This window comes from Scardinius erythrophthalmus, assembly GCF_964197995.2.
Source record: "Scardinius erythrophthalmus genome assembly, chromosome: 1".
In the NCBI taxonomy this organism is placed as follows: domain Eukaryota; kingdom Metazoa; phylum Chordata; class Actinopteri; order Cypriniformes; family Leuciscidae; genus Scardinius; species Scardinius erythrophthalmus.
In genome coordinates this window covers 16829098-16856309 of record NC_138221.1, presented here as the reverse complement: position 1 = coordinate 16856309, position 27212 = coordinate 16829098, and the positions used below count along the sequence as shown (strand labels likewise).

Below are 27212 nucleotides of genomic sequence, written 5' to 3'. Positions count from 1 at the left end.
TCGGTTTAGGCGGTCTTGACTACAAGTCTAACAATTAATACAAAACAAAATTAAAAGACAGGCTTTTTGCTTTCTGTTCGAGGTCTCTGTAAAAGTTTTAAAGCAGTCTTTTAGCGCTGCTTTCAGAGCGCTCACGTCCGTAACATTTTTTTTTTTTTTTTTTAAATAGGCTACATTTCTATATAAATGCGACTTATAGTCCAGTACGACTTAGGCTATATTATGTTTTTTTCTTCTTCATGACGCATTTTTTGACTAATGCGACTCCGGAGCGATTTATTGTCCGTAAAATACGTTAAATTATATATTCTTTCTGTGCGGCCCGGTAACAAATGTCCCACGGACCGGTACCGGGGTTGGGGACCTCTGCTATAAAGGACATACCTGAGAGGTAAGACTTGAACCATTGGAGTGCGGTTCCCGGTTTACAATAAGGTTCATTAGTTGACATTAGTTAACTACCTTAGTTAACATGAAATAAGAATGAACAGGATTTATCAATTTTAGTTCATCTTAATTTCAACATTTACTAATTCGTTATTAAAATTAAAGGTTGTATTTGTTAACATTAGTTAATGCACTGTGAACAAACAATGAACCGCTGTATTTTTATTAACATTAACAAAGATAAATAAATACTGTAACAAATGTATTGCTCATTGTTTTTGTCATTGTTATTAACTTGTTTGCTCATAAACGTTATTGTAAAGTGTAACCAAAAATGTATGTCTATAACTGACAAGTTTGTTTAAAGTAACTGATGAATCTCTTGTTGATGAGGTTCAGAATCATGTTTGTATTGACATTAGTTGTTCTGTTCTTGAACAGTTACACATGTGTCTGTTTTTAAAGCAACACACCAGCTAGGAGTTCAACTGGAAAAGTTGCTTCTACTAAAATAAAATAATAAAGTCTGTGCGTTTACAGCTGCATGTGCAAATCAAGTATTGAACAGATCTGTTGCTTCAATCACTGATATTGCTAGTATGAGGACATTTTCAGTAAGATTAAAGTTTATACTTTCTTTTGTTTTGCCTTTTATTTTAGACATACCAAAGGTTTAATATTTACATTTCATATTTGATTGTTGTTTCAGATGATCTTGTGACTTCAGCTCAGAAATATTTGTTTTGTTATAAATTGTATTTATCTGCTTGGCAAATTTTATACAAAATAAAAACATACATAAATGAAAGTTTACCACTTACAAAAAGTTATATATATATATATATATATATATATATATATATATATATATATATATATATATATATATATATATAATTTAAAATAAAAATGTTTATTAAAAAGATAAAAATCTTTTTTTAGCTTTCATCTAATCACTGTTAACTCTTATTTTCTCATTTATGACATTGAACACATTGAATACATTTTGTATACAAAGTTGTATATCATAAACATGTAATCTCTGTACTTTTTAAAATAAAAAGTGCTTTCTTCCTCATTATCATGCATCACATTAAAAAAAGGAGTAAAATGAGTCTCTGATCCAAAACTCACAACAGATGGCGCTCGAGCCGCCAATAAAGAAGAATAAGTAGTAGAAGAAGAAGAGTCTTCTGAGGTGAGGAGAGTAGTTCACTGTATTTCTCATATTTACACAACCATCACACACACTTTATACAGTTTGATTTATTCTCATTTCTGTATTGTTTTAATCGATCACAGCGATGTTCGTCTTTTCTGGCGTCTTCCTACTGACATAAATATTTAGTGCAGCAGCAGCGAGCATGAGGAGAATATGTTGAGTTCATTCAGACCAGGAGTGCGTTTCCCGAAAGCATCGTTATCCAACTATGATCGCAATGTCCATTGAACTCTATTGGTAACGACGGAACTTGCGACCATAGTTGGCCAGCGATGCTTTCGGGAAACGCACCCCTGGTCGATTTTGTGTTCGTTTGTGTGATTGTCTCGATGTTTGGAGTAAGAACTGATACTGAATGTCAAGAGTTAAAGTTTGAGATCTGTGAGAGAAAATGATGAGCTTATACAGATGCATTGATTTGATGAGTTTTTTAGGATCATTGTCAGTTTTGAATAACATTATTGCAATGATTGTAATTACTAGAAAATCAAAATATATTTTAGATATTAGCATTATGCTGTTGTAGTTATTTAGATGAGGTGGTTAATTATGTTTGGTTTGTTTATGTGTCATATGGTGAGAAGCAACTGTATTTTCTTTCAATAGGGCAGTTTAACAGGCTTTTATCATGTAAGTTATCCTGACTCAAATAATGTGTTTCTAACAGCAAACACTCAGAATAAAGACGATCTGCTGATGATCCTGAATGGCTTGTTGAATGAGTGTTGATAGTCTGAGGCTCATCGATATTAACAGATCTGCTGAAAACACTCTTTATTTCATGACAATAGTTCCTGTTTTCACCTCATTTATTATGCTGATGTCTTCAGATCTCCTGTAAATTGACACTTAAAGGTCATTTCATTGGTGTCAATAGACTATTTGTTGCTCACAAATATAAGTTTATTCTGTGTCCATACTTTCAACTGTTTTTTTTTTCTTTTTCTGAACATTGTTAATATTTGGAAGACATATTATGATGTTTATGGGTCAATGACATAGGATTTTCGACAGGCCAATTTTAAAATACCAAAAAAAAAAAAAAAAAACCTGTTGCAATTATTCAAACATTAAGGATTTTGTGTACGTAAATTCAGATAAAAAATGTAATTTAAAGGGACTGTAAGTAGGAATTTCTCCCATCTAGTGGTGAAATTGTATTTTGCATTCAAACGAATAATGCTCTCCAGCGCCTCACTTTTTCAAATGCGCGTTGCATCTACGGTAGCCGTTATGTACCAAAAAGCTATGACAGGATGTCTTAGCACTTCGAGTTTTTCTTCGGGTGAACAGGTTTGTTATTTAAAACAAACTGAAACTTGAAACAACGAAAAAAGAATGTTACAGTATGAATTACTGACTGTGAAAAACATTAACTAAGGTAGTAATAAAGCCTTCTTTACTCGTTATATTTTTTGAAGTAGGCTACGTGCATTGTTAGATATCATCATCATCAGAGCCTTCTCTAATGTTACTTTACTCAATAGCTGCTATTCATCAAAGAGCATGTTTAACTTTTACTATAAATGTTCTTCTGTCTATATAATAAAGTACTTCTCTATATAATAAAAAAACTTATATAGTTTTTTATTATATAAATATTATATTATTATTTTTCTGTCTATATAATAAAAAACTTCTCTACTTTACTCAATAGCTGCTATTCATCAAAGAGCCTTTTTAACTTTTACTATAAATGTTCTTCTGTCTATATAATAAAGTACACAACCAAGCAATGAAAAAAAAGCTTGTTATTAAGACCGTAACATTGACTTACCTGTCGAGAAGAAAGCAGGAAACTTCAGCGTCTCTTTTGAAAGCTTTCTCCTGCATTAGCTATCCCGACATTAACCCTTGTTTTTGTAATCTCCGGTCATGTTTCCTTTTACGGTCTATTTTGGACTTTTCCGACGACGAGGACTCCTTATCCTGTGACTCAGCATATGTATGAATGAACGGTGTATAAATAACCGTACAGTGCATCCTTTTAAACTTGCCGCGGCAGTGACAAGCGCCTCTCTTTCTGCTCTGCTCCTCCGCTTCTGCTGACTTCAGTCACGTGACGCCTGGCTCTGAACGAAAACGCGTTGTGGAAACGCGTTGTGGAAACGCGTTGGCCTAGTACTTTTTGTCCCTCTCTGCTATTATAGTTTTTCAAGATGGCGGAACTACATGGAAGCCTCCGTGGACCTACCCGTCCCATGTATTTAAAGATAATAAATTCTTCGTTTACAAGGATTAGTCTGATCATTGGCATAGGTATTTGTACACCATTGAGGGCATATTTATTAATAAAAATATTGATTTTAGATAATAAAATACCTAAAAAGTTACATACAGTCCCTTTAAGTGATTTTTAGTGTTTTTTTCATCTAGATGAATTGTCCGTAGCCTTAAAACTGCCACGTGGTGTGACCGTGATTTATCTTAAAATGAATTATTAACATGCTTAAATTTCTTTTTACAAGTTCTTAGTTATTAAAGTGTTTAGAAACCAAATATTTGCATTTCTTTTAAGTTTTTGTAAATAATGATCTCATTTTTTTGTTCTAAAGTTTAAGTTGGCTTCTTAAATCTAGTTAACAGACTTATTTTTCCTGTAAATCACATAAAACTGATACAAATGTTTTAAAAATGTCATTCACTAAAGCAGACTGTATCAGTGATTCATATTTCAGCCACAGAAATAAAATATTTTATTTTAAATTTAATACAGTGATTGCTTTTATTGGTCGCACCACATGATTAGTGGTCGCTCCAAATGACACGAAGCGCTTATAAAGTTAAAAATCTATTTAAAGAGATCAATGAACAATACATTTTATACAAAAAAAAGGATTTAAACCAGATTTTAGACAAATTTCACAGAATTTTCCTGAAGACAAACATTTTCTAAACATTTTTTTTTATAAAAATCACATAAACACAAGTGCACCATTTCACTTAACTTGACTTAGAATTTCTTTGTAACAAATAATAATGTTATAGATATAAATTATTTTATAAAACTATTGTATCCAGGTAACATTTGGGGTCAATAGTTTTTTTTTTTATTATTAATTAATACTTTTATTAATCAAGGACACATTCAATTGATAAAAAGTGACAGTAAAGATATTTAGGCTATAATGTTACGAAAGATTCTATTTCAAATAAATGCTGTTCTTTTGAAATTTCTATTCATCAAATAATCCTGACATATAAAATGTATCACAGTTTCCACAAAAATATGAACATTGATAATAATCAGAAATGTTTCTTGAGCAGCAAATCATAATACGTGACCTTAGATCAGAAAACAAAATTATGGATTTTTCTTTTATTCCAAAAATCATTAGGATATTTAATTTAACGGACATCATCGGACAAAGTTTGTTTGTATATTATGATGGAAATATAAATACAAACGCTTACATTTTTTTTTACAGGATTACAAAACATTTTAGAAATTATGCCAAATAGTGCAGAACATTTTTTTGACTAAATTTAGAGTAATTTCAAATACGTTTTCAAAACAGAAGTTATGGCCGGACGGTCGCACCACATGATGTTTTGACACTTTAAATAACTAAAAAAATGACAAATAACTAAAGGTTTTTGAAAAGTTAAAGTGAGTACATATATGGGAGAGGTACTACAAATATACAGGGGTAAACGTACCTATTAAGCTCACCAAAATCTACAATGATGCATTTTTAGTGCACAAGATATTGGTTTTAGTACAAGAAGTTATTTTAAAATAAAATATTAATCTCTCACACTATAATATTTCATTTTATTTTAAATGACAAAAGTATTTCAATTAAGATGTACATCATTAAATATAAAAAGTCTGGCTGTGCTTAATGGGTACGTTTTGTACCCTTTAAGCACACCCCTGTTCCCAATAAGCTCACAACAAGTTTTATTAAAAAATCTTGTTTAATTTAAACAACCTTTTTAAGGAATAATTGAAAAAAAGTTTTATTTGAAGGTACAGAGTCAATCACAAAAAAACAGAACACTAAAATCAAGCAACAAGGCATTCAATTTGATCAGGTAGCCTATCCTATTCATAGTGACGTGTCATTCAAACTCATTGCAACATCTAGACTAGTCCACGTTCAGCTAAGTAACACATATTGAAAAATCAAATAACAAAACAAACCAATGTGCTCCTTAAAGGGATACTCCACTTTTTTTGGAAATAGGCTCATTTTACAGCTCCCCCAGAGTTAAACAGTTGAGTTTTACCGTTTTTGAATCCATTCAGTCGATCTCCGGGTCTGGCGGTACCAGTTTTAGCATAGCTTAGCATAGATCATTGAATCGGACAAGACCATTAGCATCTCTCTCAAAAAAAAGGACCAAAGAGTTTCGATATTTTTCCTATTTAAAACTTGACTCTTCTGTAGTTACATCATGTAATAAGACAGACGGAAAATGTAAAGTTGTGATTTTCTGGGCTGATATGGCTAGGAACTATACTCTCAAAATCGCAACTTTACATTTTCCGTCGGTCTTAGTACACTATGTAACTACATAGTAGTTACCAAAACCTTGGTAATTTTTTTGAGAGAAATGCTAATGGTCTTGTCCGATTCAATGATCTATGCTAAGCTATGCTAAAAGTGGTACCACCAGACCCGGAGATCGGCTGAATGGATTCGAAAACGGTAAAACTCAACAGTTTAACTCTGGGGGAGTTGTAAAATGAGCCTATTTCCAAAAAAAGTGGAGTATCCCTTTAACTCTCTGGGACTAGATCAGAGCTTTCCTGTCTACTCCAAACTTCTTGGACAGATACGACAGGTTTCTGATGGCTCCTTCTTCGTATAGATGACATGCCTCTTTCATCTTTGGGCATACACTATAGTTTCGTCTAGCTTTTGTCATCTTAAGACTGTGAAAATATGTTTATTAATAATTTTTTTGAAGATTAACATAGTGACAACCATCAGTTATTTAAATTCTGATTATTAAGTATTTACATAGATGTTCAATGTGGGTGAGCTTAAAGGGAGCACACTGTGCTTAATTGGAGCAAAAACAATTTTTAATTAATAAATATTAAATTACATTTTTTAGGAAGATAATTAGCTAAATTAATAATCTAGGTAATGTATTAAGTTTATACCAATTTTAATATGAACAACTATTATTGACAATATCTATGAAATTATGCTTTTTCTAATTGATGTCACACTGAAGCTGTGTGATTGTCATAGTAGTGCACCCTTTAAGCTCACCTAACAATAATATGAATTCTTTAAAAATTACAGCAGTTTAAAACCACAGACTATCAATAAAATGTAAAATTATAATGTTATGTATTTAAAAGTACAAGCCATTAATGCCTGTGAAGTAATATATTAGTATAGCACACAATCTTATACAGCTAGTAAGCTAGCTATGTTCGTAGCATCTGGGCTATGTTGCTAAAACTATCTTTTAGATCTAACTGTAATTATTTCCCACATCCAGGTTCCAGGTTATAATATGCAAAAGTCTAAACATTAATCTCTTAATTTTGCAATAAGATGATGTAGCCTACTTCTTCAAAATAAAGGCTTAAACATATAAAAAAAATGCACATTTGAGGGGCTCCTCTTCTGGTGAAAGTTTTCAGACAGCTTTGAAAAAAGCCACCAGACAGTGTGAACACATGGATACACATATCTCAGTGTGCAATGGTCTGATTGGTTTAAAATTACAGGAGGTATATAGTAACAAACACATCAATTGGTTAATACATCAAATAGGATAATACATTGCTGTTTCTTTTTATAATCTGAGCTCCAAGATGGTAGTGTGCTTAATGGGTACTTGAGCTTAATAGGTACGTTTACCCCTATCTTTTTCTGAAAAAATGCGATCGGACAGAAAATTTAGGTGTCACGTCATTGACCCACATATTCTTTATCATTTCTATGTTTCTGTCTATATTGTAATGTAAAAAGCAGGAGAGTGTTGTGGTTAGCCATAACATAAGATATACATATCAGTTACTTTACTTCAGACAGACATAATGCTTAGATGTGATATTTAGTATAAAAACAAATTCAGGAACTGATATTATTTTTTATTTTGTCAGATCAGCTCCTCCCACAGCAATTTTCCAATAAATGCTGTAAATTCCCATCCGCTACAAGCGAAGACGGGCATCAGAGCATCAGGAAGAGCTGAAATCTGCAAAGACTGAGTTTATTAAAGAGGACAGTGAGAACATGAGTGATCCAGAACCCTGCAGAATGAAACACACTGAAGATCCTGAAGAACAAAGAGGTTGGTGTTTATTCTTAATTCATTCATGATGCTGAAGAACATTCATGTTAAAAACATTCAAGCATGTCAAAAATGACGTCAAATGTCGATGAAATGTCAAAAAGATAGTAAAGTTTGCTTAACTTTTTCAAATACGCTGGCTAGTCAGATCCCAAACAAGCAAAAATCGTTTCCGCTGATCAAGAATGTGGAGACGGTGGACACAGCAGTAGTATCGACATAATATCTCGTTATTTCGACATAATAAGGGGACATTCTTATTAAGCCAAATTAAGCGTTCTTATAATGGTTTTCTATGGGAGGAAAATGCTTAATGTGTAATTGCGTATATATTCTGGGCTCATCTGATTTTTTGTACATAGCCTACTTTATGATTTTAGTATCATAATGATTAATAAATGTACGCACAATTTTCCGTGAACTTGATTTGAACAAATTCCTTTCAATTTGTGTGTGCAAAATTCTGAATTAAATATTTGTTAAAATATTATAATGTTATTTTTATTCCATTTATGTTGATTTCTGAAAAGTGAACAGCACGAGATAGGATGCGCAATATGAGACGAGTGGGTCAGACATGATTTTGACCACTTCATTAAAGGGTTAGTTCACCCAAAAATGAAAATTATGTCATTAATGACTCACCCTCATGTCGTTCCAAGCCCGTAAGACCTCCGTTCATCTTCGGAACACAGTTTAAGATATTTTAGAGTTAGTTTGAGAGCTTTCTGTTCCTCCATTGAAAGTCAATGGACGGCATACTGTTCACGTCCAGAAAGGCAATACAGACATCATCAAAGTAGTCCATGTGACATCAGTGGCTCAATCTTAAGTTTATCAAGCGACGAGAATACTTTTTGTGCGCTAAAACAAACCAAAATAACGACTTTATGCCACTATTAATTTTCTTTTCTCTGTGCCTCGAGTGAGTTCGCGTAGTGTTTCAGCGTAGCTCGTCTGTGTTGTACGTCACACGCATCACACATGACCAGCGTCGGCCAATAGTGAGCCTACGTGTGACGTACAACATAGACACGCTGTGCAAAAACACTACGTGAAATAGTTCAAGGCCCAGAGAGAAGGAAATGAATAGTGGCATAAAGTCGTTATTTTTGTTTACTTTTTGCGCACAAAAAGTATTCTCGTCGCTTGATAAATTTAAGATTGAGCCACTGATGTCACATGGACTACTTTGATGATGTCTGTATTGCCTTTCTGGACGTGAACAGTATGCCGTCCATTGACTTTCAATGGAGGAACAGAAAGCTCTCGAACAAAATCTAAAATATCTTAAACTGTGTTCCGAAGATGAACGGAGGTCTTACGGGCTTGGAACGACATGAGGGTGAGTCATTAATGACATAATTTTCATTTTTGGGTGAACTAACCCTTTAAGTTTAGTTTTGTAGAGAGCGTTTCTATAAAGTGAATTTCGTTTTGTATAAATTGTCTCTTAATTTTAATCAATTTTTCATCAACCAATTGCCTGGATTTAATGAATAAGAAGCAAACAGACAATAATCACGGAGGCGCCCGCGCGGTCACTTGCATTGCACTTTAACTGGAGCACATCTCATCCTAACTTAATGAAACTCAGTGTATGCCTCACACAGACATGAGAAATACATCAAATACACAAAGCTTAAAATGTCTTTAAACGAAATAATTCAAAACAAAAAGAAAAAGGCTAGTCTCTGATTATGTAATCCATTATGTGCATAATTTCTCTCTATAGGCGCGTAACGCGCGTTCACTATATGGCGATCGTCAACTTCATCTTTGCAGCTGACACTGTCAGAAAACACTAGTTTATTAATAAAAATGAATACACGTGTCACCGGATTTACAAATGCACATCTTGCTTGCATGCACACATATTATGTCGAAATAACGAGATATTATGTTGAAATAACATTATCATTTATAATAGCCTACATCTTTTAGAATATTTGATTAAATGCTGAATGTTGCGCTTGTTCAATTTAATAAAATTAAAACTTTAATTGTGATCATTAAAATAATTGAATATTAAATATTTAGTGGCCAAGTTTTGCGCAGCTCCCCCCGTCAATGATCTAGCACCCCCTCAGCACATGCGTTAAAAATTATCTGGAGCCGCCCCTGCAGTAGTGTCACGAATCCGGTCTGTGGCCTTCTGCCCGATAGCCACCAGAGGTCGCTTCTCCACCATATTGACTCACACAGCACACTGGACTGCATTTCCCATCATTCATTGCACGGACGACACACCCAGCTGATTACACTAATCACTCTCCCAGCTGAGAACTATCTCACAATCACTATCACCAATTACACTCTTTATAAGCCTTGGACTTTCTCTCTGTGATCGCCGAGTATTGTTTAGCGCTTATCCTAGCGATAGCTACTCTACGGAGCCGAGTTGTTTATGCCTTGCCTGTTTTCTTGTGTTTTGACATCTGCCCGTGTTTCCAGGATTAACCCTCTGCCTTGCCCTTTGGACTCTGTTTGCCCCTCGTTTGGATCTTTGCTTGTGTACCTGGATTATCTCTCTGCCTGGCCCTGTTGGATATTGTTTGCTAATCGTAGACCCACGCTTGCCCTAGGATTTCTCTTGTGTCTTGCCCTAACTAAACCTGCTTGCCGTTGTCTGACCCTGCCTGTTTACTATGTTTATGAATAAAAGCTTGCACATGGATCCGCACGCCTCATGTCTTGTTCGCCCCGTAACAGAATACTCGGCCACATAAGGATCCAGCAACTTTTCAGATGGACATTTGTCAGGTATGGACACTACAAGACTATTGTTTACCCTCAAACAAGGCTCACGATCACTAGAGAACCATATTAGAGAGTTTTTAGTCTTCTCTCGTTATTCTGATTTACCGGACATTATCTTGATTGAGATTTTTTGTGATGGCATTAATCAACCATTGCAATCTCAGCTTAGACGTGAGGGTCCACGTTCATCACTGAGTGGCTTTTTTGACTTTGCTTTGACTGTTGGCTCACTATTCACTGTGGGTATCACGGATGAGGATCACGTCATGCCACCCATCAGGCCCATCGCCGGATCAGTATCTGGACGTCATAGATTAATGTCCAGCGTGATGGACCTACCGCTCATGTCAGCACGGAGGGCCAAGAAGATTAGCCGAACGGGGTCTTGTCCTGCCAAAACCACCGTTCCACAGTCTCTTTCCGTCGAAGTCCCAGCTGAGCCAGAGCTTCACGCCAGTCCAGCCGAGCCAGAGCTTCACGCCAGTCCAGCCGAGCCAGAGCTTCACGCCAGTCCAGCCGAGCCAGAGCTTCACGCCAGTCCAGCCGAGCCAGAGCTTCACGCCAGTCCAGCCGAGCCAGAGCTTCACGCCAGTCCAGCCGAGCCAGAGCTTCACGCCAGTCCAGCCGAGCCAGAGCTTCACGCCAGTCCAGCCGAGCCAGAGCTTCACGCCAGTCCAGCCGAGCCAGAGCTTCACGCCAGTCCAGCCGAGCCAGAGCTTCACGCCAGTCCAGCCGAGCCAGAGCTTCACGCCAGTCCAGCCGAGCTAGAGCTTCACGCCAGTCCAGCCGAGCCAGAGCTTCACGCCAGTCCAGCCGAGCTAGAGCTTCACGCCAGTCCAGCCGAGCTAGAGCTTCACGCCAGTCCAGCCGAGCTAGAGCTTCACGCCAGTCCAGCCGAGCTAGAGCTTCACGCCAGTCCAGCCGAGCTAGAGCTTCACGCCAGTCCAGCCGAGCTAGAGCACGCCAGTCCAGCCGAGCTAGAGCTTCACGCCAGTCCAGCCGAGCCTGCACTTCACGCCAGTCCAGCCGAGCCTGCACTTCACGCCAGTCCAGCCGAGCCTGCACTTCACGCCAGTCCAGCCGAGCCTGCACTTCACGCCAGATCTGCCGAAGCCAAGGCAGTATGCGTCATGCCCACCGCCCCTGAGACTGTGAGCGTTATGCCCGCTGCGCCTGTGACAGATAGCGTCATGCCCGCAGAGCTTTTGTTTCCTTTTATTCCGTCGACCTTGAAGCTCTCTTCGCCGCGGGTTCCGCCCAGCTCAGAGCCCTCTTCGCCGCTGGTTCCGCCCAGCTCAGAGCCCTCTTCGCCGCTGGTTCCGCCCAGCTCAAAGCCCTCATCGCTGGATCTGCCCAGCACAAAGCCCTCATCGCTGGATCTGCCCAGCACAAAGCCCTCATCGCTGGATCTGCCCAGCACAAAGCCCTCATCGCTGGATCTGCCCAGCACAAAGCCCTCATCGCTGGATCTGCCCAGCACAAAGCCCTCATCGCTGGATCTGCCCAGCACAAAGCCCTCATCGCTGGATCTGCCCAGCACAAAGCCCTCATCGCTGGATCTGCCCAGCACAAAGCCCTCATCGCTGGATCTGCCCAGCACAAAGCCCTCATCGCTGGATCTGCCCAGCACAAAGCCCTCATCGCTGGATCTGCCCAGCACAAAGCCCTCATCGCTGGATCTGCCCAGCACAAAGCCCTCATCGCTGGATCTGCCCAGCACAAAGCCCTCATCGCTGGATCTGCCCAGCCCAGAGAATGCATCGCCGCTGCCCAGCCCAGAGAATGCATCGCCGCTGCCCAGCCCAGAGAATTTATCGCCGCTGCCTAGCCCAGAGCTCCATACGCCATTAATTCCGTCCAGACCTGAACCTGCACCTCATCATCGAAGATGGCGGAGGAGGAGGAAGACCTCCGGCCTCCCCAATGACCCGGAGGCCGTTCCCGAGCAGCCCGCCATCGTCCCGGAGGCCGTCCCCAAGCAGCCCGCCGTTGTCCCGGAGGCCGCCGCCGAGCCTGTTCACGTCACGCCTGCCGAGCCTGTGTCTTCGGACAAGATGGCCGCCGCCGAGCCTGTTCACGTCACGCCTGCCGAGCCTGTGTCTTCGGACAAGATGGCCGCCGCCGAGCCTGTTCACGTCACGCCTGCCGAGCCTGTGTCTTCGGACAAGAAGGCCGCCGCTGAGCCTGTTCACGTCACACCTGCCGAGCCTGTGTCCCCTGACAAGATGGCCGCCGTCGAGCCTGTGTCTGTTCCTGAGCCGGTGGCGTCTGTTCCTGAGCCTGAGCCGGTGGCGTCTGTTCCTGAGCCCTCAGTGACCGCGACACTGGCCATTATGGCCACAGCCATGTGGTGTGTGTGGGCTACGCACACACTTGGGCCGGTGGTGTCTGTTCCTGGGCCGGTGGTGTCTGTTCCTGGGCCGGTGGTGCCAGTTCCAGTGCCTGGGCCGGTGGTGCCAGTTCCAGTGCCTGTTCCGGTGGTGCCAGTTCCAGTGCCTGTTCCGGTGGTGCCAGTTCCAGTGCCTGTTCCGGTGGTGCCAGTTCCAGTGCCTGTTCCGGTGGTGCCAGTTCCAGTGCCTGTTCCGGTGGTGCCAGTTCCAGTGCCTGTTCCGGTGGTGCCAGTTCCAGTGCCTGTTCCGGTGGTGCCAGTTCCAGTGCCTGTTCCGGTGGTGCCAGTTCCAGTGCCTGTTCCGGTGGTGTCTGTTCCAGTTCCTGTTCCGGTGGTGTCTGTTCCAGTTCCTGAGCCGGTGTCTGTTCCAGTTCCTGAGCCGGTGTCTGTTCCAGTTCCTGAGCCGGTGTCTTTTCCAGTTCCTGAGCCGGTGTCTGTTCCAGTTCCTGAGCCGGTGTCTTATCCAGTTCCTGAGCCGGTGTCTGTTCCTGTGCCGTGGCCGCCCGAGGGGTCGTCTCCGCCATGGCCGCCCGAAGGGTCATCTCCTTCCTGGTCGCCTGCACAGCCTGACCTGCCCTGGTCGCCTGCACAGCCTGACCCGCCCTGGTCGCCTGCACAGCCTGCTTCGTCCGGGTCTGCCGTCCTGTTGCAATCTCTGGGCCTTCTTCCGCTCAACGGGCCTGGCCCTCCAGCCCGCCCCCGGGTCCGCCTCCGCTCCACCACCCTCCTGGATTGTATTGGAGCGTCTGGAAGCCGCTCCTTGTGGGGGGGCTCTGTCACGAATCCGGTCTGTGGCCTTCTGCCCGATAGCCACCAGAGGTCGCTTCTCCACCATATTGACTCACACAGCACACTGGACTGCATTTCCCATCATTCATTGCACGGACGACACACCCAGCTGATTACACTAATCACTCTCCCAGCTGAGAACTATCTCACAATCACTATCACCAATTACACTCTTTATAAGCCTTGGACTTTCTCTCTGTGATCGCCGAGTATTGTTTAGCGCTTATCCTAGCGATAGCTACTCTACGGAGCCGAGTTGTTTATGCCTTGCCTGTTTTCTTGTGTTTTGACATCTGCCCGTGTTTCCAGGATTAACCCTCTGCCTTGCCCTTTGGACTCTGTTTGCCCCTCGTTTGGATCTTTGCTTGTGTACCTGGATTATCTCTCTGCCTGGCCCTGTTGGATATTGTTTGCTAATCGTAGACCCACGCTTGCCCTAGGATTTCTCTTGTGTCTTGCCCTAACTAAACCTGCTTGCCGTTGTCTGACCCTGCCTGTTTACTATGTTTATGAATAAAAGCTTGCACATGGATCCGCACGCCTCATGTCTTGTTCGCCCCGTAACAAGTAGGCAGTGTAATTTATTTACTTTTTTTGTTCCGTTACCTCCAATCCCCGTTTTGAGTCGCCGGATCCTTTGAGATGCTTTCAGTATTTAAAAGTAGGCTGTCTGAACTCTTTCCATTCAAGAGCTGTGAGTGATTTTTTTTCTGGTTAGATTTCTGGATTCACACTAATGCACAGATCTCTTTTGAAATATAAGATGTAGTTTGTCCTGTTGGTTTAAGATATAACTGACCGTGTTTACATTAATTTTGCGTCATAAAAGTATTTTGAGATGCAAGTACATTTAACCAATGAGTCGCTCACAGCTGCATGTGCAAGCGCTATTCACAAAGCACCCGAGAGTATTTTAAATTGAAAGCAGCCTTCACAGTGATTTTCATATTTTTTATATATTTATAAGCCAACTGCATATCAAAAGATACAACTGATGCCTTAGCAGAGCTTTTGTGAGGAAAATTCTGGGGGCGAAAGTAACACTGCAAGAGTAACATCAATCAAAGCGACATAACCTGTGCGATAAAGCCCGCGAATGTCCTTGTAATTTGCTAAGACCTTTCCAAACTTTATGAAAGATTATTTTTCGAAAGGTTTGAGTGGTGTCGTGTGTGTGTGTGTGTGTGAGGACTCGATTCTGAAATTCTCTGAATTAGTGTTGTCACGATACTAAAATTATTGTTTCGATACCGATACCAAGTCAAGTATTGAGATTTCGATACTTTTTCGATACTTTTCCTGAAAAGGGAGAAACACTCTCAAATATCATTGCTGTGCTTTATTTTAAAACCGGGACAACATTCTAATCATATAACACACTAATAGATGAACATATGAACAGCAGATATATTAAACATTTGAACAAAATATGAAATATAAAAATATAAAAAATAAATTAGAGCAATTACATTCAAGGTAATTTTTTTTATAAATTTAGCAGCATTATCTCATTTATCATAAGAAACATAAGAGCTTTATCTTGATTCTGAACTTTGAATAAAAATATGAACAGCGATTATATTAAACAATGTTTAATATTGGTAACATATGATAAGCCTCATTGGTGATATATTTGACATGTGGGGAGAGAGTTGTGGAATATAGCAGCAAAGACAACGTCGGCAGTGTTGACGGCAAAATAGGCTACAGAATAATTCGTTCTGTATTGAGAGGTGCAATATTTGAAAATCGATCATATTTTTTTTAATTACATTTATTGTATTTATGTCAAAACTTTCAACCATCAAAATGTCATTTATTAATATGTATTCGTGTCAAAATGACATAGAAACATATTTTCCTATTCTATTTTGCCTGGGAATTAACGCTTCCAACATGCTTGCGTGACGCGTGAAAAATAGGCGTCGGTTATATTTATAGCATGCACTCGTTTTCCGCGCGTCTCGAGCTGCGCCCAGACACGTACGTCACGCAGGCAGTTAACATGGGAGCCGAAATAAAAACGGGCACGACACGCAGCCAGTGTGTCGCCGGCCTTACAAATCTGGAACGCGGTCATTCTTAGAAGTATGGATACTAATAAATTAAGGAATCGTGACGTTTTTAATTTCCGATTTACTTTTGAAGTATCAGTGCACCGTGCAACAGAGCAAGGTAGGCAACGTACTTCCATATGTCACTCCTCGCATCATCTTTTTCAACGAGTCGTGGAGACGTGGACCACTTGTGCTCGCACATGCAGTCATCTCGCTGTAGTGTTTTGTCACATGACACTGACAGCGGCAGGTTCTTTGCTCCGTGCATCAGGAAAAAAACACAGACGTCCATAGGGAGGCGTTTTTTTTATTTATTTATTTTTAAGTATCGATACTGATAAATTTAGGTATCGTGACGTTTTTAATTTCCGAGTATCGCGATACTTTTGAAGTATCGGTACACCGTGCAACACTACTCTGAATTGATCCAGAATCGTTGGAGAGAGAATCTATAACTTAATATATCATTATATATTAATAATATATATTATAACATAAAATCACATAAATTAAACAAAATTATCTTTCCTGCATGCCAGGCATATATGCGTAGCGCGCCAAGTTGATGCTACGTCTGCAGACTGTCACATGACCAGAGTGTAATCAGGCTTAAAAATTGCGTTTCATCATATTGCGATATTATCACAAATGCAATTAATCGTTCAGCCCTATCACAGAGGTATATATCGCAATATGCATATCAAAACGGCTTGCAATAACTGTGGTCATGAACAAAAGACAAAGAAAATCACTCACTGCTTTTGGCTGAATAACTTCTGTAGCTTTAATAAGAAACAGAATGAATAAGCCATGTTTTATTTTCAGATTTGATCATTCAGTTTCTGTTGTTAAATAACCCTTCTTAGTTCGTAGGCCGCCCCACTTACAATTACAAAGATCACAGTAGTTATACACTACACTCCACACACACACACACACTCAGCAGTTATACGATTTCCAAGGTCTAAGCTACGTCATTGCTTACATGTTGAATGATTCTCAATCTCTAAGAAATAGAAATGTTGTGGCAAAAAAATCATTAAGCATTCAATAAACAATCAATCACTGTGTAAGAGACATTTTCTGAGTCAAATAGTCTTTTCAAAAGGTATTTATTCTTGCAAGAAGGCCCAGTTGCCACATAGAAGTCCAGTACAGTCTGTGAAACAAGTGCGACAGAGAAAGGGACGGCAGAGCAGCTTGTATATAATTTTTTCAAGGTTTCTGACTTATCTAAAGAAGGGAAGATTCCCTAGCTCATGGTCTCATCTTTTGCTGAGCTTGTGCCTACAAGCTCACAAGTTATAAATTGGACAACCTATCCCTAGGGGTCAGAGGTCTCGCTTTGATCTGCCACCTCCTTGCTGTCCCACCTGTAACCCAGTTTAAAAACACACTCACACATTGAGTCAACTAAAGCTGAGACCACGTACTGTCCAGCAAAGGTCATTTCAATGTCTTACTAAAAGCAATGAAAATCAATACTATAAATCTATGAAAATCAAAATTTTCCATTACAATAGTAATTTTCCACACATATACAGATAGACTGAAGCATATCTCCATAGCTTATGCATCTGACACTCGGATCCTGAAGTCAGGCACGTCATGACCTTCCAGGTCGCAGATTTGGGTTGCTAGGCGCCAACATGTCTCGAACAACAACTCAGTCAATCTCCAATAATGCCAGTGGTTCCTTAACCTGTAAGCAAGAAGACTAACACACACACACACACACACACACACACACACACACACACACACACACACACACACACACCGACACACAGCTTTTCCAAGGTTGGATTTGGCCAGGCTCTAACTATAAACAGGAGTCTTGTCTCAAAACATCAAGATAACAAGTTCTTTCTCTCAAGGATAGGACACTTTAGTCTAAATGGAAAGTAAGGCTTTAACTGAGAAATGGTCCCTTAAACCAGGGGTTCCCAAACTTTTTTAGTCCGCGACCCCCATGGTACATGCGCTGCTGCCCCGTGACCCCGCACCTCCCCCACCCCACCTCAACAACCCCTCCCATCGTGTGAAATGTACAGCAAATCGATAGCACACAAAGTTATATTTTAATGTTCTACGTGCAAGATCAGTGTTACAATTTTGCATGAGCCGCTCGATATCCACCTGTTCTCTCTCGAAAAGTAACTGTGCAACTATGTTGGGTTGATCTCGTTCATTGTTCTGCCATCAGACTTCAATATAGACTTCAATAACCCCTATGTGTTTTAACATGTTGAAGACCTTTCTCAAACACAAAACATTTCCTTATTTAATTTCTTGAAGCAGAGTTAAATGAGCAAACATTGTTACTTCATTCAAATATCAACTACAGACATTAAAGAATACATGAAAAGAAAATTTCAGTGATCACACTGGTAACTTCTATAACGAAGTAAAATCCTCACAGAAGTCATTCAACTCATTTGATATTTAGAAGGAAAAAATATTGATTAATACCTTGACTATAATCACTCATTACATATACAGTGAGGAAAATAAGTATTTGAACACTCTGCTATTTTGCAAGTTCTCCCACTTAGGAATCATGGAGGGGTCTGAAATTGTCATCGTAGGTGCATGTCCACTGTGAGAGACATAATCTAAAAAAAAAAAAATCCAGAAATCACAATGTATGATTTAACTATTTATTTGTATGATACAGCTGCAAATAAGTATTTGAACACCTGAGAAAATCAATGTCAATATTTGGTACAGTAGCCTTTGTTTGCAATGACAGAGGTCAAACGTTTCCTGTAGTTTTTCACCAGGTTTGCACACACTGCAGGAGGGATTTTGGCCCACTCCTCCACACAGATCTTCTCTAGATCAGTCAGGTTTCTGGGCTGTCGCTGAGAAACACGGAGTTTGAGCTCCCTCCAAAGATTCTCTATTGGGTTTAGGTCTGGAGACTGGCTAGGCCACACCAGAGCCTTGATATGCTTCTTACAGAGCCACTCCTTGGTTATCCTGGCTGTGTGCTTCGGGTCATTGTCATGTTGGAAGACCCAGCCTCGACTAGACATGTGCCGGTATTCGGTAATGCGATAAATTGCGGTAATGAATATGCACGATATTGATATCACGGGCACTTATTAACCTTTAATTACCTTTATTTATCCAGGTAAACTGTTTGAGAACCACTTCTCATTTACAAACAAAATACCGTGAAAAAATAATACACGGTACTTCAAAATACCGTGAAAAATAATAGATCTGAATTGAGATTTTTAGAACGCGCATTATAGCTTATTTTCCATCAACCGCTTAAACAAACACTGCGTATATGCTGCGCGAAACACGTGCGCACTCTGATGTAAAAAATTCATGTATAACCATGCGTCCGGTGTGCACTTCTAGTCTAATGTAAACAGTCCTCACATGGAGAAGCAGCATGCTGGAAGGAGGAACGCCGCCTACAGTCTATGATCGCCGCTGATCTATCCGGATCCATCCCGCTTCCAAAAGCAAGGTAAAAGAATCTGTTAATAAATGTGCCTTGTTTTTGTTATATAATTCATTGATTGTTCCACATCTGACCTATTGCAGTAAAGCATAGGGAAGTGCAAATAAGACTTATATAGAACCAGTTTTTAAATTACAAAAACGTGCCATTCGCGTTGTAAATGGAAGTGAACATAGGGCCCACACAAATCCAATATTTATACAATTAAAAACCTTAAAATTCAATGATTTATTAGAATATAGCCTTCTAAAAATAATGTATAAAGCTCACCTGAAAACATTACCTGATAAATAGCAAAACAGATTCATCAAGAGTTAGTAGATTCAATTTAAGAGGAACTGAAGTATTTCAGAAACCCGAGTTTAGAACAAAATCAAAGGAAAGATGTGTCTCAATACAAGGTGTCAGTCTGTGGAACAATCTAAACCTGAAATTAAAACCTCAACATCGTTTTTTGTTTTCAAGAAGTGTGTAAAAGCATTACTAATAGAGAAATATAATGCTGCTATTTAGCAGGAAAATGTGATATTTGCTTTATGACCTTGTATATGTGCTGCAAAGTAGACGTGTTGTAAGCGCACCTCTTTGGAATTGTAATGTAATTTATGTTGATAAGGGGCAGATATTATACGTTTATCTTCTTTCTGCTCCTTTTCATTTCTTTCTAAAAAGAATGAAATAAAACATGAAATGAATGAAAAGCAGAGCTGCCAACTCGACGCATTCAGCGCGAGACTCTTCACACGCTCACGCCACACATCCGTTTTCTCACGCAGAGAAAAATCGCGGAGCAAAGAGGACACGAAGACCGTCAAACAAGACAGAGCAGGTTACTTTTGATATGAAACAGGGGAACAATTGTGTCACAGAACGTTACATTTAAACCATTTAATGACCAGCAGCATGTTAGATGACTAAAACAAATAGATAAAGAGGAGTATTTTGCTGAATATGTGCACTGCACTTTTTTACATATTTATTATATTTTTACTTGTCATTACATAATTGTTATTATAATGAAAACCACATTATATTTGATTTAATTAGTTATTTGTAACCTTTAATAATACCAGCTGATAGGGCTCATATATGGTTACATAGCATTATGTGTTTTTTTTTTTTCATGAGAAAAAAATAACATGTGGGCTATCTACTGTAGCCTTCCTAATATTTATCCAAAATTAGTCAATATTGAATCAAGATTTAAATCAAATCCCAAGTATTGAATTGAAATCGTTAAATTTGTGTTAAGCAATACAAACAGCCTACTAGTCATTGTATCATGTAATCATTGTAACATGTTGTCACTAAACTTAGGTCATCCTCTCCTTAATACAGTGCAGTCGCCCTGTCCCATGTGCAGGAAAACACCCCCAAAGCGTGATGCTACCACCCCCATGCTTCACAGTAGGGATGGTGTTCTTGGGATGGTACTCATCATTCTTCTTCCTCCAAACACGTTTAGTGGAATTATGACCAAAAAGTTCTATTTTGGTCTCATCTGACCACATGACTTTCTCCCATGACTCCTCTGGATCATCCAAATGGTGATTGGCAAACTTAAGACGGACCTTGACATGTGCTGGTTTAAGCAGGGGAACCTTCCGTGCCATGCATGATTTCAAACCATGACGTCTTAAGCCCTATTCGCATGGGATTAGTATTACCCCTGAACCTCTGTAATTAAGAAATTACCTCCTGACGTCTGTGTTTTTGGTGGCTCATTCACACGGGCAAATAAATGGTCCGTAATTCCCTCTATTTTACGGATTTTACAGCGTGCGCCCACCCATTCCCACTTCACTAGCTGAACATGCAGAAACGAAGATCGCGTTGCAGTATTGCAATTCAAAAAAGAACTTATTTAAAACCAATTTATTAGAGAAATATATTATATATTTTATATAATTTTTACTCTTTCACACTTTGATTTCTTGGGATACTTACAGGATGGACGTCTTTAGAGGCCGTGTGGGACAAAGAAATGCTCCACGATACAGACTAATATTACCACAAAAAGTGTCAACACTTTCCAAAACAGCTTCCATGTTGCGCCAACATGCTTAGTTTAACGTTTCCATGACAACGGTCCGAGTTTCCGGGTCACGTCTTTACTGTAGTTTGTTTTCTCTTGTGCAGCATTTCATAGTTTTTATTGGAGAAAAACTATAATCGGATTGGAGTAGGGCATATCGAGAGATTTTATTGTTAATATAGTTTTAATACAGACGTAAAATGGACTGTTAAACGGCCCATAATGGTTATTACATTCTTTAGGAAACGATAGGCCAACAAAAAAAAACAGCCCAAATCACAGACATGGGGATTCGCACGGGACTGGTATTATCAGAGGACCCCTGTGTTGGCCGAAATACGGTAGGTAATTTTAGGGGAAATTTTTACAGACATGGCAGATTTGCACGGGATAAAAATCACAGACGACCTCTGCAAATATTACAAATTACCTGAGGTCCCTTGGTAATACTAATCCCGTGCTAATAGGGCTATAGTGTATTACCAAAAGTAACCTTGGAAACGGTGGTCCCAGCTCATTTCAGGTCATTGACCAGCTCCTCCCGTGTAGTTCTGGGCTGATTTTCTCACCTTTCTTAGGATCATTGAGACCCCACGAGGTGAGATCTTGCATGGAGCCCCAGTCCGAGGGAGATTGACAGTCATGTTTAGCTTCTTCCATTTTATAATGATTGCTCCAACAGTGGACCTTTTTTCACCAAGCTGCTTGGCAATTTCCCCATAGCCCTTTCCAGCCTTGTGGAGGTGTACAATTTTGTCTCTAGTGTCTTTGGACGGCTCTTTGGTCTTGGCCATGTTAGTAGTTGGATTCTTACTGATTGTATGGGGTGGACAAGCTAACGACCTCAAACAGGTGCATCTAATTTAGGATAATAAATGGAGTGGAGGTGGACATTTTAAAGGCAGACTAACAGGTCTTTGAGGTTCAGAATTCTAGCTGATAGACAGGTGTTCAAATACTTATTTGCAGCTGTATCATACAAATAAATAGTTAAAAAATCATATATTGTGATTTCTGGATTTTTTATGTCCCTCACAGTGGACATGCACCTACGATGACAATTTCAGACCCCTCCATGATTTCCAAGTGGGCGAACTTGCAAAATAGCAGTGTGTTCAAATACTTATTTTCCTCACTGTACATTGAAGCAGCAGTTTATTCTAATCCCTTTTCTAATCCCTAGGTTTATTCTATTCTAAAAGTTTCAAGGACATATAATCAATTTATAAAAAGGCATCGGATTATCATAATATTTTATAGCAGTTGTCTACTTTCTACTATTACATCAGGGCTCACTTTCATGTCCTTTCACATTATATTTCTCTTTTAATTAAGTGGAGGAGGAGAGTGAAGAACTGAGCGAAGTGGAGGAGGAGGAGGAGAGTGAAGAACTGAGCGAAGTGGAGGAGGAGGAGGAGAGTGAAGAACTGAGTGAAGTGAAGGAGGAGAGTGAAGAACTGAGTGAAGTGGAGGAGGAACATCATGTCAAACCTGGAGAAAAAACTTTGAGTCGCTCAAAGACTAAAAAGACATTTTTAAAGAAAAGAAGAGCCAAGAAATCTTTCACCTGCACTCAGTGTGGGAAGAGTTTGTCAAGCAAACAAAGTTTTGAGCAACACATGATGATCCACACTGGAGAGAAGCTGCATGTATGCTATCAGTGTGGAAAGAGTTTTACAACCAAACAGACTCTTAATTGTCACATGAGAGTTCACACTGAAGAAAAGCCATTTAAGTGTGATCAATGTGGGAAAGATTTCAGTCAATCTTCACACCATAAATTACACATGATGATCCACACTGGAGAGAAGCCGTTCACATGTGATCAATGCGGCAAAACATTTCTCTGTACATCACACCTGAAGACACACCTGACAGTTCATACGAAGGAGAAGCCACATTCATGTTCTGTGTGTGGAAAGAGTTTTTCACAGATGCAATATTTACATGAACATCAGAAAATTCACACTGGTCTGAGAGAGTACATTTGCTTTGAGTGTGGGAAGACTTTTACCAGAGCGAACTGTTTAAAACTGCACCAGAGAATTCACACTGGAGAAAAACCTTACAAGTGTTCACACTGTGACAAGAGATTCAGTCGGTCAGAAAATCTGAAAACACATGAGAGGAACCACACTGGAGAAAAACCTTACAAGTGTTCACACTGTGACACGAGATTCGGTCAGTTGGCAAATCTGAAAAGACATGAGAGGATCCACACTGGAGAAAAACCTTACAAGTGTGATCAGTGTGGGAAGAGTTTATCAAGCAAACACAGTTTTGAGCACCACATGATGATCCACACTGGAGAGAAGCTGCATGTATGCTATCAATGTGGGAAGAGTTTCACAACCAAACAGACTCTTAATGTTCACATGAGAGTTCACACTGAAGAGAAGCCATTTAAGTGTGATCAATGTGGGAAAGATTTTAGTCAATCTTCACACCATAAATTACACATGAGGATCCACACTGGAGAGAAGCCGTTCACATGTGATCAGTGTGGAAAGAGATTCTCAAACAAACAAAGTCTTAATCTTCACATGAGGATTCACACCGGAGAGAAGCCATACACATGTGATCAATGCGGCAAAACATTTCTCTGTACATCAGCCTTGAAGAGACACCTGACAGTTCATATGAAGGAGAAGCCGCATTCATGTTCTGTGTGTGGAAAGAGTTTTTCAGTGCGGCACACTTTACATGAACATCAGAAAATTCACAATGGTGTGATAGAGTACATGTGCTTTGAGTGTGAGAAGACTTTTACTAGAGCGGACAGTTTAAAACGGCACCAGAGAATTCACACTGGAGAAAAACCTTACAAGTGTTCACACTGTGACGAGAGATTCAGTCAGTCGGCAAGTCTGAAAAGACATGAGAAGATCCACACTGGAGAAAAACCTTACAAGTGTTCACACTGTGACAAGAGATTCATTCAGTTGGCAGACAAAAAAACACATGAGATGATCCACACTGGAGAGAAGCCATTCACTTGTGATCAGTGTGGAAAGAGTTTCTATTTTAAAAGTCACCTGAAGCGACACATGAAGATCCATACAGTGGAGAAACCACATCACCTCAGTCTGAGATCAAGGTAGGGGTGCACGTTATTGACAAAATTTGAAATTGCGACATTGATATTCATTTTGATATTTTTAAATATATGTAAAATTACAAAAGTTATGGGAAAACGCATCAAAATAGATTCATAACAAATAAAACAAGTTTTCTTACAACACAAGGTTTATTTCAACTGACTGTCATATTGGACTGGTACAACATGACTAAATACATAATAACCATGTCTACAGCACAGGACATGTTAGATACAATCAAAATAAATCTTAAACAAAAAAGTAAAAAGAAAATGTCATGAGAAACAGGGCCCATCAACAACCGTGTAACCTTTAGACGGCAATTTGAACTTTCCCCGGCAACTCACAGGTGGTCACAACTTCAGGAGGAGGTCTGGGCTGCATTCCTGACGAAACTGGAAAAGTGTAAATTAGGGCTTTAGTCAAGACCACCTTTGTTGAGTCCAAGTCAAGACCGAGTCCAAAAAGGTTCGAGTCCGAGCCAAGACCGAGTCCAGAACAGGAAAAAAAAAAAACGTATGCATGACATGCATCCGGCTATGCCAGCACGTCATCTTGTACCCTAGGTGGCGGTAATACTCCTAAGGAGTGAGCAGCCAGTAACAAGTAGTAGTAGAAGAAGACCGTCGTCCGTTCAGTTCTCGCGCATGCATCATGGAGCTCTCGTGAACGAACGTCAGAGGCCTACAAGAGAGAAAATGAATAGTTGAATAAAGTCGTTCTTTTGTTTGTTTTTTTCGCACGAAAAGTATTATCGTTGCTTGAGAAACGTATGGTTGAGCCACTGTAGTGGCATGGACTATTTAAACATTTTCTTCACTGACTTTCTGGACGGACAAGTTTGGGCCCCCTTAAAGCCAATGGAGGAGTATTCCAGCTCTCATATTTAATCACAAAAATATTAATTTGTGATCCGAAGATGAATGAAAGACTTACATGGTTGGATCAACATGAGGGTGAGTAATTACTGACAGAATTTTCATTTTTGGGTGAACTATCCCTTTAAGTTTATAAAGCGACGAGAATACTTTTTGTGTGCAAAAAAAAAAAAAAAGAGACTTTATTCCACTTTTCATTTCCTTCTCTCTGGGCCTCGAGTTTTTTCACGTAGTAAATCTGCGCAGCGCTTCTGTGTTGCACCACGCATCACACACATGACCAGCGTCAGCCAATAGTGAGCCTACGTGTGACGTACAACACAGACGTGCTACGCTAAAATACTATGTGAAAAAACTCGAGGCCCAGAAAGAAGAAAATGAAAAGTGGAATAAAGTCGTTATTTTTTTTGTTTGTTTTTTGCGCACAAAGTATTCTCGTCGCTTTATAAACTTTTTAGCCACTTTAGTCATTTGGACTATATTAACGATGTCTTTAATACATTTTCTGGGCCAGCAAGTTTCATTCCCTTAGAAGCCTATGGAGGAGTGAGACAGCCTTCAGATTTAAGAAAAAATATCTTAATTTGTGTTCCGAAGATGAACGAAGGTCTTACGGGTTTGGAACAACATGAGGATGAATAATTACTGACAGAATTTTCATTTTTGGGTGAACTAACCCTTAAACGCCGATTGGACTATATCCAGAGGCAGAACAACAGCTAGCTGTGATTGAAAAAGTCCCTTTCACACTTTAATAGTACCGACATTTATCTTTGGCAGATTACATTTACTTATTAAAATTGATGTATATTCTAACACTTTATATTTCCCCTGTAGTTTCTGTAGACACAAATCTGTAACATGTTAATGATGGAATTACTTTACTGCAATTAATAGTTTTTATAAAGTCAAACTATATTTAGATTCACATATTATGGCAGGGTTCACCAATCTCGGTCCTGGAGGGCCGCTGTCCTGCAGAGTTTAGCTCTAACCCCAATTAAACACACCTGAACCAGCTAATCAAGGTCTCACTAGGCATACTACACTCTAAAAACTGCTGGGTTAAAAAATAACCCAACCTTAACCACACCGCTGGGTCACTATTGGACAGAACACGCGCTGGGTTGGTTTGACCCAAGTGCTGGGTTTTGCCATTCAACCCATATTTCTGGGTCATTCATTTGACCCAACCAGTGGGTGAAATTAACCCTCTTGCTGCGTTAAGTCTTACTCATGTGCTGGGTTATTTCTTGTCTCATTGCCTTAATAAAATTAGAAATAAATATTTGTTATATTATGAATGTAAAATAATTATCTCTGTAATACAATAAACCAGAGAGGCCACTGTATGATTTCAATCTCATTTTTTTTATTTTATTTTATTTTATTTTATACATTTCTTTAATACTTTTCTTTATCGAATACAAATGTTAATCAATGTCAAAGGTCTGACATGTCCCCCTCATTTCATCCCTGAGACACAGAATGTGCAGCAATTCACCAGTCATCTCATTTTGTAAATATTAAACCATGTTGGTCCTCACCTGTTGATTACACAAGTCAAGTCAAGTCATCTTTATTTATAGGCTATAGCGCTTTTTACAATACAGACTGTATCAAAGCAGCTTCACAGTGATACTGTAACGTGAATATAATACAACAAAGTTTGTTTCTAGAAGAAAATTGCGTCATCGTCCACCTTAAGGCAAATCAATAATATTGTTGAATATTAAATGTCCCCAACTAAGCAAGCCAAAAGCCAAGGCAACAGTGGCAAGGAACCAAAACTCCATCAGTGACAGAATGGAGAAAAAAACCTTGGGAGAACCCAGTCTCAGTCGCTCAGTTCTCC

The 27212-nt window shown here is 39.6% G+C and overlaps 1 protein-coding gene across 4 annotated transcripts; it reads left to right on the top strand.

Moving 5' to 3' along the window:
- The first annotated feature begins 1546 nt into the window (after positions 1-1546).
- On the top strand, positions 1547-25518 carry LOC308687604 (uncharacterized protein). Of its 4 annotated transcripts, none has more exons than XM_081360262.1 (3): positions 1547-1585; positions 7683-7873; positions 22717-25518. In XM_081360262.1, the coding sequence occupies exons 2-3, from the start codon at positions 7816-7818 to the stop codon at positions 24480-24482; spliced, it is 1824 nt and encodes a 607-aa protein (XP_081216388.1). In that variant the 5' UTR covers positions 1547-1585; positions 7683-7815; the 3' UTR covers positions 24483-25518. The 4 variants fall into 4 exon arrangements, with proteins under 4 accessions (XP_081216388.1, XP_081216389.1, XP_081216391.1 ...); XM_081360263.1 differs by having other exon boundaries at positions 1552-1585; positions 7688-7873; positions 22717-25512; XM_081360265.1 differs by having other exon boundaries at positions 1564-1585; positions 7688-7877; positions 22755-25512.
- Positions 25519-27212: the final 1694 nt, after the last annotated feature.

Bases quoted from the DNA above. Each gene is read 5' to 3' on its own strand.
- LOC308687604 (XM_081360262.1), top strand. From the start codon at position 7,816: ATGAGTGATCCAGAACCCTGCAGAATGAAACACACTGAAGATCCTGAA. The intron at 7,874-22,716 runs GTTGGTGTTTAT...CTTTTAATTAAG, and splicing joins AGATCCTGAAGAACAAAGAG to TGGAGGAGGAGAGTGAAGAA.